The 15,116-nt window shown below is 44.6% G+C and overlaps 3 protein-coding genes across 5 annotated transcripts in view; 2 read left to right on the forward strand and 1 right to left on the reverse strand.

Moving 5' to 3' along the window:
* Positions 1–15,116, forward strand: part of pacrg (PARK2 co-regulated) — a 109,574-nt gene that overhangs the window by 741 nt on the left and 93,717 nt on the right. The window contains exons 1-2 of one of the 2 annotated variants that reach the window (XM_068652994.1): positions 24–152; positions 650–747. The gene's annotated coding sequence lies outside the window, so the exon portion shown is untranslated. Of the gene's footprint in view, positions 1–23; positions 153–649; positions 748–15,116 lie in introns of those variants that run through there. The other variant, XM_068652995.1, reaches the window with a different exon arrangement.
* Positions 3,635–7,044, forward strand: ptafr (platelet-activating factor receptor). 2 transcript variants are annotated; one of them, XM_049739582.1, is made up of 3 exons: positions 3,635–3,969; positions 4,330–4,375; positions 4,647–7,044. In XM_049739582.1, the coding sequence occupies exons 2-3, from the start codon at positions 4,361–4,363 to the stop codon at positions 5,817–5,819; spliced, it is 1,188 nt and encodes a 395-aa protein (XP_049595539.1). In that variant the 5' UTR covers positions 3,635–3,969; positions 4,330–4,360; the 3' UTR covers positions 5,820–7,044. The 2 variants fall into 2 exon arrangements, with proteins under 2 accessions (XP_049595539.1, XP_049595540.1); XM_049739583.2 differs by having other exon boundaries at positions 4,651–7,044.
* LOC125980475 (uncharacterized) lies at positions 6,417–8,859 on the reverse strand. Its single transcript, XM_049739589.2, has 6 exons — positions 8,265–8,859; positions 8,144–8,197; positions 7,757–8,035; positions 7,356–7,481; positions 7,234–7,261; positions 6,417–6,938 (listed from the first exon to the last, which is right to left on the reverse strand). Exons 1-6 carry the CDS (start codon positions 8,308–8,310, stop codon positions 6,812–6,814), a joined length of 660 nt encoding a protein of 219 aa, XP_049595546.1. The 5' UTR covers positions 8,311–8,859; the 3' UTR covers positions 6,417–6,811.

The raw sequence follows: 15,116 nt of genomic DNA on the forward strand, positions 1-15,116 counted from the left end.
CTCTCCTCCTGTTGCCGGAGCAGGACCCACCCCTCGGGATGGCTCTGCCCGCTCTGACCGCAAAGAGAACGCCCTTCCCCGGCTGCGAGGTCCCGCCTCTCCCCCCCGCCTTCTTCTTCCTCCGCATACGCATACAAGAGCGAGTCAGGCCGGTGAGCACAGCCAATGTGGCATATTTCCTCTCGTACAGGCACAATGCTGCACAGGAGCAAGTTGTGGCACGATCAAAATGTCTATTCTGTGCACTATAAAGTCACAAGGGCATCTGCAACTGCATCAAAACAGCATTTGGTAATGCAGTTGTTGATGTCAAGATTAAGAACAATCTCTTTTTAAGCCTCTACTTAAATCTACTGTTATGAGGAATAACAGGGCTGCAGAAATGTAATGATAGACTGCATTGCACATATGTATTTGTAGTAGTGGTAAGCAGTCAGGGACAAGAAGGCCTCTGCAAGGCATGAATACTATGACGCACTGACCTACATTGAAAACATTTTTATATCTGTTCCATGGAATTGTATTTATCTTTTCCCGATGGTATTTCTCCTGGCTGCACTGTTTACACACTCGTATTATTTATAACCACCCCCCCCCAAAGGTTTAGGAGATTGTTGTGTTGAAATGAAAATAAAAAGTCTTTCTACAGGTGTTGAAGATACCAAAGAAGTCAACATAGAAGTGCAATCTTTGGGAGGCCGGTGTGAACCGAGCAATGACGCACAAGCTTGGAAAGCGTGACAATATGTGAGTCTGTTTTTACATTTTTGACATAGCAGACACCATATAAAAAGAACACCAAGTTCTGATTATGAAACAAATGTTCCCCATAGAAAAATAATGAGTCCAGAATCATGCATATGTCACTAAAATGTCAAATCTCAACTTGTCTGCCCGGCGTCTTTAGCAATTCCACTGCACAAGTTGAGATATACTTTGATATTTTCATATCTGTCATGTTTCATCCTTCCGGGGAACGTTCACAAGCATGTTTCTGTCATGTGGGGAACTGGCGTCCATATATCAAACGACATAAAGGCAAATACACGATGCAAAGCGCCAACACATGTTTTCCAGAACACTTAGTCCGCCTTCCACTCTTTACTGTCCGGCCCACCTGATTCAGGAAGAGCTCGCAATCCAGTCAACATCCTTCCTAATTGCAAACATCCCTTTACCAGCCACGAAAATCAACTCCAAAAAGAATTTGTCGAGAGCACGCACATGCCTCTGCTTCTCTTTATTTTCTTGTTTCACACAGGAGTCATTTTCTTTATCTTATCCGGATGCAATTGCAAACAATTGCAGCAGCAGACTAATCTGTATAATCCTGTGCACATCCCAGAAATCACACACGATCAATAGTACAAGGGTCCAGCGAGGAGGGGGGGGGGATCGTCACCTGACAAGAGTGTGACGACATCATATTTACAGCGAGGGGGGAAAAAAAATTGAAACCGATGAAGGTCTTTACGCTACGACACGGCTTATGTAGCTTTACTACTTTGTGTTCTTTTAACAGCGAGCATGCGGATTAATGTGCTTAATTCACTGTCCTCCCAGAGCGGGTTATGGGCGGTATTTAAACACATATAACCCAGATGAGTCCAAATGTGGGGCAGCATGTCGTGTGGGGAAACATGCACTTATCCTAAAACGACCAGCATTGTGTGCATCACTGGTTTGGCGTCTCTTCAGTCTGAATGCATTGTTGGTCTCATGCTACGGTCTTATTATGGAGGTAAAAATGGATGACATTTAAATAGAAATTCTTGGGTTTTGTCCATTTTTAAAATATGCTTCATGTGTTTTTACGGGTTAAAAAAATATGGCAGGCTACATTATAAGTGTGTACCAGTTACTGGGAAGAATGCCAAATCTAATCATTTTTATGGGGAAGAGAAAAGAATGGAGATGTGGCTGTCAAGTTCACTTACAAAATACACCAAATAAGGATATAACTTTATACATGTTCATTTCAAAGTTGAATTGTATTAGCTATGAAATACATACCATAAAGATAAATATGAGCACATCAATTCCATAATTACATCACTACTGTGTAGAAAATCTAATCTATGTATTACAGTATGAATTAATCTGCACCCCCCCCCCCACACACACACACACACAACCGCCCCCCCCCCCCCCCCCACCACCACACACACACACTCGCACACACAACCCCCCCCCCCCTCCCCCCCACCCCCCACCCCCCACCCCCCATTTCAGGGGGCAGCCATTTTGACACTTACTGTCAAATGAAAATTACATCACAGTGACATCCCCAAGATTTTCATTCTAAACGTCACTAAAAGTCTCAAAGGACAGAAATATCCAACGTCCTTCGATAGACTGAAACTCAAAAACAAAACATCATGTCAAGTCTCATCTTATTTTGAAGTACAGATGTCCCTGCCTGTAAAGTTCACCCTCCCATACTGGACTATTTCTCACTGTGGGGGGGACATTCCTCAAAACTCCGCCTCTGGCATGCAGTAAATCTCCCTGAGAGAGATCTTACACTGGAGCGCTGTGCCAGGTGACATGTTTGTGCAAAGCTTCATCATTGCACCCATTTTGTCTCCCGTGTCATAAAGGGCGGGGTGGCAAGGAGAAGGAAAAAAAAAAAAGTGTTAATGGGATTATAGAGGGTTGTGCACATTTGGCTCCCTCCCTTCCTGTCTCCTAGAGGAATGCCTGACTTCTGACTACACAGCTCTTTTAAAGCAAATGTAAGCTCGCCCATAAAAGAGCTGTTAAGGTCTTGGCAGCTCGCCTCTTGCCATCTCTGGACATGTGGGCTGATACACGGGAGGAAACTGTGCAGCATTCCAGACCATCACAGTTTATTGAATTTACATTTCTAAATTCCTAAAAAGAGAAATACAACTGCCCCCAACTAAAAAAACAAATCCCCCCCAAGTTCTCTTTCCTTGCATTTGCATTGCCCTTTGTCTTCATGCACGGCCACCATGTTGTTTTCCTAGTTTGATTGCCAAGCTAATTGCCCCAATAAAAGCTTTACATTGCGGTTCGCAGAGGAGAAAGGACTGCAGACTCATGCAGCTAAGGATGGACTCCTCCTTTAGTAGGCCTAGCCTGACCTCTTGTGGTTCTAAAACAACAATCACTTTCCCTTTCAACCGCCCATTCCACTTCCATAAAGATCCACTGGCATCAGTCATTTAATAAACACATAATTAAATAAATAAAATGCTGGAGATTAGGTGTTCATTTGGGACGCATTTGTTCAATATAAAAAAAAAGATTAACTATGTTTCCAATAAAACGGACACGAGTCAAAGGTAAGTGTTATACGACCTTTTAAAAGTGCCTGGAAAAGTGAGGGACATTGCAAACTTCCTGATTTTTTTTTAAGTGTATAAAAAAACTAGTCAAATGACACCAAACAGGGAAGTGTTGCAACACAAACTTTATTTCCCTAAAGTTTTCACAAACAACATAAAACACACACTCTTATCAACAAGCTTCTCTAATCATTTTCATTCTAGTCATGATCATTCGCATGACTCATTTTTTTTTTCTCAGTCCTATTTAGCATGTTCTTGATTTAAAGACAATATTTGAAATTTGTGTCAATTTTTCATGAGCAGCCAGACCTACCTTTACTACATGTACGAACTAGTTCATCTCAATGATTTAAATAGTCTTGGGTTCCGCAGAGCAATCACATTTCAAATAAGCGTAACGATTCCGGGAAATCTCTGGTATCGGGAAATGCGGACGTCAATAAAATTAAAAGCCATACTTGAGTGTGAAGTCAGAGTAAAACTCCCAGATGTCTCCAGCGTGGGCATGTCTTCTTCAATTTGGCTGTTGCACCATGTGGGATTTCCCAAGAAGACATTTTGCACCTCCCACTTTATAATATTCGACGCTCGCCTTGTCTTTGACTGAGAACTTCCAGACACGCCAATAACACACAGAGAAGACAGCCCAAGTAAGGTAAGTCAGCAGCTGTGGGCGGTTTTCTACATCTTTTTTTTTTTTGTGTGTGTGCTTTGAATTTAGATTACTTGTCAAGAAATTATGTACTTTTTGATTTGAGTAAATTAGATTCCATTTGATATTTAACAGCTAACGTCTGGCAGTTTTTATTAGCGTTAGAAAACGTCTACAAGAGAAAAACTTTTTAGCTAATGCATGCTTTTAGATCTTTAACTAGAAGCAGACATAATTGCGCAATCAGATTTCTTTCTCCCCCATATATCAAAGTAAGATATTTGTGCCTTGACTCACTGATTTTTATCAAGATAACTATAAACTCTTGGCTTCCGCTTCACACGTTCTCACTTTTGTTCACAGTTGAAGGACGAGCAGACACGACTGGGGTCACATGCAAGAAACCATGGTAAAACTTCCTTTTTAACGAATTGCTTCACTTCTCGTGTCTCATCTTAAGTTTGCTCTGACGTGCGCCGGTTACGCAATCAGAGACCCGTTGTGAAAATCACACCAAGTGGAGCTCAGTGATAAAATGCGATTAGGATTTGTTAGACCTCCCTTTCTGTTTGGGCTTTGAAAGGTGAGGATGAATTGGAATTCAAATTAATCTCGAGACTTTCTTCAAAATTTGCTCGATGTGTCGAATATCTGATTGATCGATGTCTTGTCTCCCGTAGATAGAAATGGAGATCCCCCCTACAGAAATCCCAGCGAGAGTCACCACTCTGCGCTTTACAGCTAGCAATGACTCCAACTTCCTGGACTCGCCTTTTCGTTATCAGCTTTTCCCCGCCGCCTATGGCATCATCTTCATCGTGGGCCTCTTTGCCAACATTTATGTGCTCTTTGTGCTGCGCTGCCTTCGGGACGCTAAAGCCATGGGGGAAATTCGCATCTATATGACCAACCTGACCATCGCCGATCTCCTTTTTGTTTGCGCCCTCCCCTTCTGGATCGGCTATTACAGCCGCCAAGGCACGTGGGTCTACAAAGATTTCCTTTGCCGACTGACCGGTTCCTTGTTCTTCATCAACACCTACTGCTCCATCCTCTTCCTCTGCGCCATCAGCGTCAATCGGTACTGGGCGGTCACCCGGCCTCTAGACGCGGCCTCGTCAGACCACAGGCGCCGCGGAATTGTCGTTTGCGTGGTTATCTGGTTGGCGACCGTCTCCATGGCTATTCCCTTTCTGGCCAATCCGGGCACCAACCAGGACGGGAACGTCACCCGCTGCTTCGAGGGCTACCACAACGGGGACGACTCATCCAAAAGGGCTGTGGCCGCCACGCATTTCGCAATCATCGGACTGTTTTCTGTCGTTTTCGCACTGGTGGTGGTGTGTAACCTTCTCATCGCCCAAGCTTTGTTTTCCCAAAACGCTCCTCAGTCCGAGCTCAAGTCCGGAACGATTTTATCCAGGAAGTCCACTATGACAATCTCATCCAGGAGGCCCACTGGGGTGAAACGCAGGGCTGTGCAGATGCTCATGGCGGTGGTCGGTGTATTCGTCCTGTGCTTCCTGCCTCATCACGTAGTCCAAGGCTTCTGGACCTTGGCGGTGCTGAAGATCCAAAAGGGATGGGGCCACGTGGACTGGGATAGCGAGACCGTGCAGATGCTCAACGACGCGCACCAGATCACATTGCTTCTCATGGGCCTCAACTGCATTCTGGATCCGGTGGTGTACTGTTTTGCCACTCGCAAATTTCGACGGTTCATCATGGCTCACATCAAGAGACTGGCCAAGGGTGAGGGCTGCTCCCACACCGTTACCTCACAGATATCTTTAGACAGTCGGCACCAGAGCCAGAGATTTCCCGATGAGGTCATCCAGCCAGATATCAACTGACTGGAACACACCCAAGTGACGGCTTGGGTTACGCCAGGAGGTCCTGTGTTGTCTATCCAAGCCGTACAGCTATTTTCTGGACTGCTTGTCCTGGGGTGGGCCCTTGTCCTGGGGTGGGCCCATCCCGGCTGACTTCGAGTGGGCCCATCCCGGCTGACTTCGAGTCATTGGAGGTCTGCAGCCTGGACTTGTCGTTAGTTAATCACAAGGCACATATAGACAGACAACCTTCCACGCTCACATCCACACCGTCGCAGATTGGAAACTGGAACAACTGTGCTTGGACCGAACTCAGACCGCTACATCATCGGCGACTCTTCTTCTGTGGCCATGTGAAAACAATTTTGAAATTTGTTAGGTTAAAAAAACAGTCTGATAAGTTAGACCGGGTAAACATTCCTGATTTTTGAAGGGATTCGGATGACACGACCACCCAGAAAGGCTGAAAGCTGATTGGACCACCATCCACATGAACTGCAGGCAGCCAAGAGAGACACTATCAATTAAAGAGATTAGATTTCTGGGAGTGAATTAATTCAATTTAAGATCAGAGTTTTGTTTGTAATAGTAGCAGAGAAAGCCCAGCTGCTCCTGACCAGAGCAAATGCTTTTTTTTTTTTTTTAAACGTAGACTGAATTGCGCCAATCTGACTTCCCGCATCACATATGCACAGAAAAGAAGAAGTTTTGCAAGCAGAAGTTTGTGAGATTCATCGGAAATCTCAATCTCTGTCTGACGATAATCCACCAAAAGCAACTGAAAAAAAGTTCTCAAATTAGTCATATAGCTTTTTATTTTTACATGGTGTCAGCATTTCCTACCAAAACAGTAAGTTCTCAGGCTTTTGGAAACCGCCGGCCTACGTTTTATTTCAAAATGCTTGCGGTGTGTTCTTCCGCTAACCACAACTTGTGGACAGTAGGTAGTCAACAAGTGATTGTATAAATTAGAGTTTCCATTCATCTAATCTATCGGCTTAATCAGATTCAATTCATGGCAGAACTGAGTAGGTGCTGTCCGCAGTCACACTCGTAGGATTCAGATCTGCGTAGGCCAGGTTGGTGCTTGAGTAATTCATGTACACGTGTCCGTCAGTCACCGTGTGAGGAAGACCTCCGCTGTAATGTAAATAAATACATAAATAAGTTTTAAATCATTTGTCTCGGTCCCATGTCACACAAACTTGGCATTTTCGCAGGGATGTGTATTTTAAGATTTTTTTTTTTATAATAAAACCATAGTGAAAATGTTTACATTAAAATGAAAATACAATTTCAACACCTACATTAAAGGGGAAGAAGCCTCATTTTTTTTTAAATCTGTTCTGTGTAGCCCAACTAGTCAAAACACAGTTTTGGGTTCTTCCGCTTTAACTGTATGTGAATAATAAAAAAATAAAATAAAACTTCTTACTTTGCTTCCTTTACGGTTCTTGGAAAACCTTGTAAAAAAAAAAAAGTTATGTATATTCCATATATTCCATATATTGCCTTTTTTTTCTTTTTGAAATTATCCTCTGTTATGCTAAGTTGTACCTTTAGCTCCCGTGCTAGCAGCGCTCCTCTTGTCTCTAAGTCCTTGCCATCCCAGCCAAAACATGACAACGACATTCATTATCAAGGCCAAAAGAGAGAGAGCCAAGGCAGCTATTCCGATATTTGCTGTAAAAATAAATTAATGGTTCAAAGAAAAAAAGGAAGTTCAAATGTACGTCATATACATTTTCACTGACAAGAAGTAAATGAGGTCATGGCTAGAAAAAGGTGTTACCGCAAATGCTGAAATGTGTTTCGCAACTGTAAAATCAAACACGAGTATTAGTTGCAGTCTTTCCACATTAAGGAGATGATGGAAAATTATAAAATCAAGTCTGAAATATGACCAGACTGTAATTCTTTAATAATAGAATTGTGCATTTCCTGATTGGGCCACCAACCTGTTGCATGAAGGGAGATGATAAAAACCGCGTGGCTGGAACTGACACTCTGGCTCAGATTGCTTTGAGCCAAGCAGCGATATAGTCCACTTTGCCGTGGCTCACTCAGGGTGAGCTGGCCCCCCTTGGCTACTTTCTTCCACGTCTTTTGCTCCTGTCTTTGCCAGTGCCAGTTGTGAAAGGCCGGTGAGCTCGGTGCGCAGCAGCGCAGGCTGACCTTCTGACCCTCCGCCACCGGGAAGGCCGGTGTGGCTGTCAACTGCAGAGCAGGGAGAGTGCCTTGTGATGAGAAAAAAAAAGACTAACTATATACTACTACATGCGGCTTTCTGAGACGACACGTTGAGAATAAATCGCCGATATCACTCGAGTTACGATGAGGTTTACCGTCCTCAATCGTGGCGCTTGTATTGGCCGCCGTCCGAGCAGGCTGGATGTTAACTGTCAAAACGATGGCAAATTTGCGTATAAAAACAACGTTATATGGTACGATGCCGTTAAATGTTACCTGTACAGAAGACGTAGCATAAGAAGAGGCCGCGTGAGACGGTCATGCTGTTGGAAGTGTTGATCGGATTTGAGTCGGATCTCAGGTGAGGATGGGGGAAGTGAGTTGAGCAAAAGGACGAGAGGGGAAGTTTTGAGTTCCCTCACACGTGTTCCGTGATCAAACAAAAAATGGCTTTATCAGCTTTTTGACCCATCATATGTTTATCTCGTTACGCCTATACGGCTGAGATTTTTCCACTTGCGCTCACTAAGAATCGGAATTTTTACCGGAAGGGACAGCTGAACATATTACATTGTGAAGTTAAGACAAATAGTCATGAAATTGTCATACGTGTGTACACATGCACAATCATTATTCATCATCATTATTTTATGACTCATTACAGTTTGGTTCATTAGTCTGCCTGCCCCAGATGTGCCACAGTCATGCCTGTTGACTCTCGCATTGCCGCTAAGGCGTTTGTGTATGTGAACAAATGTATTTTTTATGCCTCGCATGTGCTAAGTATCTGCAGGGAGCAGCGCCTGCATGTGAGATGTTGTCAGATAATAACTCAAATGTTTGACACGCGGAAAACATGACACGACATATATTTTTTTAATCAGATTTAATTTGAAAGAATCTACTAATCAGAGCAAAAAAACCCTAACCCTAACGATAACCCAAAAATATTCCTTTAGCAAAGACGCTTGTCAGTGAGCAAGTATACTTTAAGCCAGCAGAGGGCAGCCTTTACTTTTCTGTCAGCTTCCTTTGAGTTGTTCAGCTTGCTTGAGGGGAGGAGGTTCTCTGTTTTTGTTGTTGTTTGCTGCTGGACTGACCAGGTAGTATAAGAACGCTGACAACAAAGCTTCTCTCCTCTGGCGAATAGGAAAGTAGGCTAGTAATCGGTATTAAGGAAGTATGATGACGTAATGCAGTACTGTACATCTCGATTGTTGGAAGATTTTAGCATATGTTAGCCTGGGTTGTTAGCGGGAGTTACGGAGAGTTTCCGCTGTATGTTTTTGTATAGTTCTTTGCACTTACAGTGCTTTGTTTTGCAATCTTTATCTGTAAAGTATTTTTAACGCTAATGTTGCAAGATGAGTTTGAGAAAAACAACACAGGTTTTATCCTCGTTCAAGTCGGTAGTTTAAACAAACAACAATTAGACCTCCATGTCCCCGCGTTCACCCCTTGCGGTGCGGAAACGAGTAGCGGCTCGACACGAGAAATCGCAACAGCATGGAACAACAACAACAAGAGGCCGGACACCACTCGCTCGCGTCCAGATGGGCACTCTCTTTGCCAGGCAGGAAATGGCACGGCGCTCTGTCATATTTCATCGTGGCACAAAACTGACACGATCATGCGCATGGCATCCCCTCGAACAGTGAAACGCTTCCGTCAAAATGATGTGAACAGTAGGAACCTAATGACCAGTGTTGAGTGCGTCTGGATGCATTCGTGCGGCCTGTTTCGTCCCACTACTCCACCGTGCAACCCTCAGCCCCGTGTTGAACAGATGTCGCGGGCAAGATGATACCATCCCAACGCTGAGCGGGGGACAAATTACCACATGTGCGCACACACACACACACACACCCGACGCAAATATAACCTTCAGATTACAGATGGCCCCTATCAGAGATTGCCGGCTGGATTTTCAAAGAGGTAAATACTGGAGGGGTAATCCAACATGGAAGCCAGAGGGCCGCGGAATGGGCACCAGATGGTACTTATATATATCTATGTGCGTGCGCTCGTGTTGCAGAAATTGTTAAGCGTGATCTGGATTATGTTTCGTGCGGCAAAAATGAATTTGCAGTGCATCACCTTGACCGTGCACGGTTTGTTTTCGGACAGTAGGATCAACCTCCGCTTCGTAATGTTATGAGTCAACGCGGTGTTTGCCAACCAAGGCTCACGTTTTACTCGGCACACCACCAAAGTAAAAATCACATCAAGTATATTCGACGGCACGGTAGTCGGGAATAACCGAGTCGCACGCTCGGAGCGACCTTGGCGGGGCGAGCCGACCGCAAGCATACGCGCGTGACTTTCAACCTCGATTTCCCCCAGGGCGAGAAATATCAGACGGACAGGGAAGACGAGGAGGGCGGCGGGAGTCGAACTGCAAAACAAAGGCAAAGAGACAAGAGTGTTGACAAAGCGACCGAAGCCCGCCTTAATTCTCCGACTCCGAGAGGTCGCCGGGCCCGTCGGAGCCGGCGTGCCACGATGCAATCCGGTGTTACATTTCCTCCCGCACGTTCGGCTTCCTCTCCCTCCGCTCCTGTCGCTCAGGCTGTCTTTTGTCCTTGCCGTAATTTCATCTCCTCGTGCGTCATTAGCGAGCGAGCGCTTAATGAATTTTCTTATCTCTGTGAATTCAGCGGCTGTTGTGATAACGCTCATTGTTTTCACTTCTGTTATTCCCCCCGTCGGAGGCATACGAGTAAGAGAAAAGACGGAGACTAGTGGAATCGCTAATTTACACTATTCACCAAAAAGTTTGGAGATGTAAACTGCAGATTTTCGAAACTGAAGGCAACATGGCTGCCCTTTCGACATCTAAGTGTCAGGGAGACTTTCGCAAGTATTTAAAGTCAAAGTTAAAGTCCCAATGATCATCGTCACACACACATCTGGGTGTGGTGAAATTTGTCCTCTGCATTTAACCCATCCCCATGTGATTTTAATCCATCCCCTGGGGGAGAGGGGAGCAGTGAGCAGCAGCGGTGCCGCGCTCGGGAATCATTTGGTGATCTAACCCCCCAATTCCAACCCTTAATGCTGAGTGCCAAGCAGGGAGGCAATGGGTCCCATTTTTATAGTCTTTGGTATGACCCGGCCGGGGTTTGAACCCACAACCTTCCAGTCTCAGGGCGGACACTCTACTACTAGGCCACTGAGCTGGTTTAGTAAATTTGCGACCCGTGATGCCCTTCTAACACCAGTGTTAAGTCCCAGTAGTAACACACACACACACACACACACTCATACACACACAAACACACACACTGCTCACTGTGAGTGCTAAACGAATTCTTCTAACACCTTTCCCGATAACAGAATGCAAGTGGGGTGTGATGTGAGGAGAGCGGGTGAGGAAAAGTTGTAAAATAAAAAATGGGGACTTGGAATGGAGAGCAAGAGTGTAAATGTGGAATCAAAACAAAGCCCTCACACAAGCCATTGGAATTTGTAATGCTAAGTAGCGCCGTTGCTCTTTGTGTCGCGGCTCCCTTACATCTGGCGCCGCAATCAATCCGAATGAATCTTTTGGGCCCAAGGCTTCATCCACTTCATTACTTTTATGTAAACAAAGATAAGAGGAAAGTCTACCCGTGCTGCGTTTACTGGATGGATTAAATTAGATTGAGGTGAAGAAATCCGCAGCCAAGTGCTCGCTGCATAGCTTTAATATGCTCTTTTCTATTAGACGTATGCAAGTACAGGAAATTGGCCGATTTAATGTTGCCTCACTAATGAGAAAACACGGCAGGCCTCGAAAACGTCGCTCAAGACGTTTTGACGATAGAAGAACGGCAATCTAGTCAAGCTGAGAGGAGATCTCCCGGAAGACTTTCCAATAACGTTGTCGAGAAATGCACTGGGTGTGACGATTAATCGGCAATGAATCAATTACGTAATGGATAAAGATTTTTGATAGTCAATTAAAGCATAAATTAATGTCCAGTTTTTAAATAAAGGGATGGAAACTGAAAAAAACTGTTTTTTAGCCGATTAATCGACAAAATAATTGACAGATTGATATTTCAAACACTTGTCAGTTACAGTCCTGCCAAATATTTTATTTGTCTTGTTTAATAATATCCGATAGTATTTCAACAATACATATTGTTGACATCAAACTAGCTAGGCCAATAAAAACATTTCTTAAATGTGTATGTCGCCATTGTGCACTGTGTTGTCTAGTTCTGAGTTGTTAACTCGGATGTCCATTGTGGACAAGAGTTCGCACAAGCCTCATTACACTGGCCTACATGTCCAACACCCGGCCAGAAGCCATCCGGCATCTCCCTTCCCACCGTGATGTTGTTAAAGCAGCCGGCATGTCCTGGGCAGTCTTCTCCTCGCGCATATGGCCTTGTTTTTATTTTCCTCAGCCAGTCACAGTACAAACGAGGGCTAAATGACCGCAAGACAAAATGAAGGCGAGGCAGAAGACAGACGGCAAAGAGGCGAGCTGAGCAGAGGGGTGGAAAAGAAATGAGTGATGGAGGGACGTGGGGAGAAAGGGGTCGAGAGCGTGTGAAATGAGAGAAGAGAGTTTAATTTGTTTTTCCGGCAGTGTCGCGTCGTCACCGAAATGTGTTTACCAGCCCCTGCTTGGCCATTAGTGACACTCGGGTGCCCCCGTAGGAGAAACCAAATAGGTTCATAACTGCCTCATGTATTCTCCAAATGTTCCCATAGCTCGCCGTCTGTTGAACTGTGTCACTCCGTATGGCACCGTCCTGCCCTTCATCCCATCCTCTCCCGTCTGACTTTGTAGTTTTTGTCTTGCATGGGATCTGTCTTTTCCTTCTGCTCAGTCTTTGGACACTATCAGACACACTTGGGATCCAGAATTACTATACTGAGGCTTCAGGGTAGATATGCAGTGATCATCTTTCCGATTTGTCATTGCCGATTCGGAAACGATTGTTGGTGTTTGTTGATTTTGACACGTCCAAAATATTATTTCATTGGTGGCATTGTGGAGCAAAGCAACTATGTTGAACTTCGGCGAGGAGTTTCATTTATTCTGGGTTAGGGTTAGGGTTAGGGTTAGGGTTAAAAAGCAATTGCTAGATATTTTATAAAATATCACAAAGGATGGAAGCTTACGCAAATTTCTGTTGTCGTCGCTTGCTTAGTTTTTTTACCGTCCCTGACATCTGTCTTGCCTCCCCACGTTTGCTCTGTAGAACAACTCCACATTACTTCCTCATTGTCTTGAATTACTGCGGGAAAGACCCATCCATTAACCGACCCACGCTTTCACCACGGTAGTACCTCAGCAGCCACCGCCGCTTTTTGTCTTTCAACCCGACTGCGTTTATCTCCTTTGCTTGCAAAATGGCTCGTACAATCCGTCGGTAGCCTAAGGCGAGCGAGCTACTGGAGCCACTCTGTCAAGTCACTTAGACCTGCTCAAATAGGAGCTAGAGCTTGAACACACCGCTTTGTCTTACTGGGGCAGCTGCTAGGAATGGGACAACATTTCTTCTACGTCAAGTCGAGGTCATCGCAATGTGATTGTTCATCACTTTTAATGAGATGGAAGAATCACTTTTGTGCCAGGTACGAGCAGCTCCGCCGTTTATAAACAAAGCGGCGGCTACACCGAATCGTAAAATAAATAAATGGGAACAAATGCTTCCAAGTTGAGCGGCAGGCTCTTTCGTGAGTTTACATTGTTGACCCGAAGCTGTTGACTTAGGCAGGACCTGGAGGAAATCAAGAATAGACAAATCTAAGTGAGATATAGCGGAGCCAAAAGAGAAAACAATTGTGTGGCTGTCTATCAACATCAGGATGAGTTGGTATGGGATGCAGTGTGTGTAAGTGTGTGTGTGTGTGTGTCCTGGGAGGATTTCAGCAGGGCAAACTGCTGGAAGTAATCTTGCGGCCCTGGCCTGATAACAGCTTTTCACCTGCAGCCTCTCGGCCAATGTACAGACTCCCATCAATCCAGAATGTTTTGCTTTGCTACAGATGGAAGGCTGAGGATGATGGAGTGACATTTTTTTATTGAGAGTGATGAGTTATTAAAGGAAACGCTGTTAGTCTGCCGTGATGCTCTTCTGTGTTTCTCCAGAACTGGTCTTGTTGATTTTGATTGAAATTCACTTGATATTAATGACTCCGCCTACTGTTTGTAGAAATGCCTGCTTCAATAATCCCAATTGGGGGAGAGGGTGTATTTTTTTACAGCCATGACCAATTTGTTATTTTTGCCTGAAAAGTCTTTTCACATATTCATCGGCATGCATGTCATCATGTTTTGTGACGCTCCCGACTTAATGGGCCTTCAGCTCTCACACGACTGACAGATAATCAATGACCCACTCAGCTGGCCTGATATGGCGACCTCTTTGCAAAGGGGGTGGGGGTCGCCTCAGTCCTGCAGTGCCAGTGTAAACACTATGGATTCTCATTTGGACTTTTTGACAAAATTGTGGCACATCTCCTGTCGCCCGCCATCCATTGTGCTCTCTTGTGTTGTGTTGTGTAGTCCTACTCGGACAACTAATACCCAGATTAGTACAGTGGCAACAATGTCATGCTTTGCCACCATTCAAACTTTTTTTTTTATCTGTGCAACGTTTTTTTTTAATCACCGCACACGAATGTTGTAGAATAATAATCACAGATTGAGATGCACTGGGATAGATTAAAATAGAAGACGGATTATCAAGTGGTAGCAGCAAACAGATGGGTTTAATAAAGTAAAAAAGAAACCTCCCTTGCAAAATATTGGATGGTAAAGTCATCTCAGTTTCACACATGTCATCCCTTGCCCGAAATCCAATCAAATTTCAGGCCCGCCGGGACAGGCCGACTTTTAACCATGACGTTCTCAAATCAGGATGCTCGGTCAAACATTCCCAAGAGCGGGAATCTCCTTCCGTAGATTGTGAAAGGATTTGAACTGTGACGCAAGTGCGTATGAAAACTGCTGGATCAAATTTGACACTATGTGTGTATTTGTGTGAGTGTGATGCCCAGGCAGCAGTGTTTAATGCTGCTGTCCCACAGTCTTTTAATCCAGATTATCAGGAGTAGAAAGTCACTGACTCTGCCTCGGAGCTCACACCAGCCAACCGTTTAGTGCGCTATTTTGCTATCCCCTTT

Source organism: Syngnathus scovelli, chromosome 14, assembly GCF_024217435.2.
Source record: "Syngnathus scovelli strain Florida chromosome 14, RoL_Ssco_1.2, whole genome shotgun sequence".
Taxonomy (NCBI): Eukaryota; Metazoa; Chordata; class Actinopteri; order Syngnathiformes; family Syngnathidae; genus Syngnathus; species Syngnathus scovelli.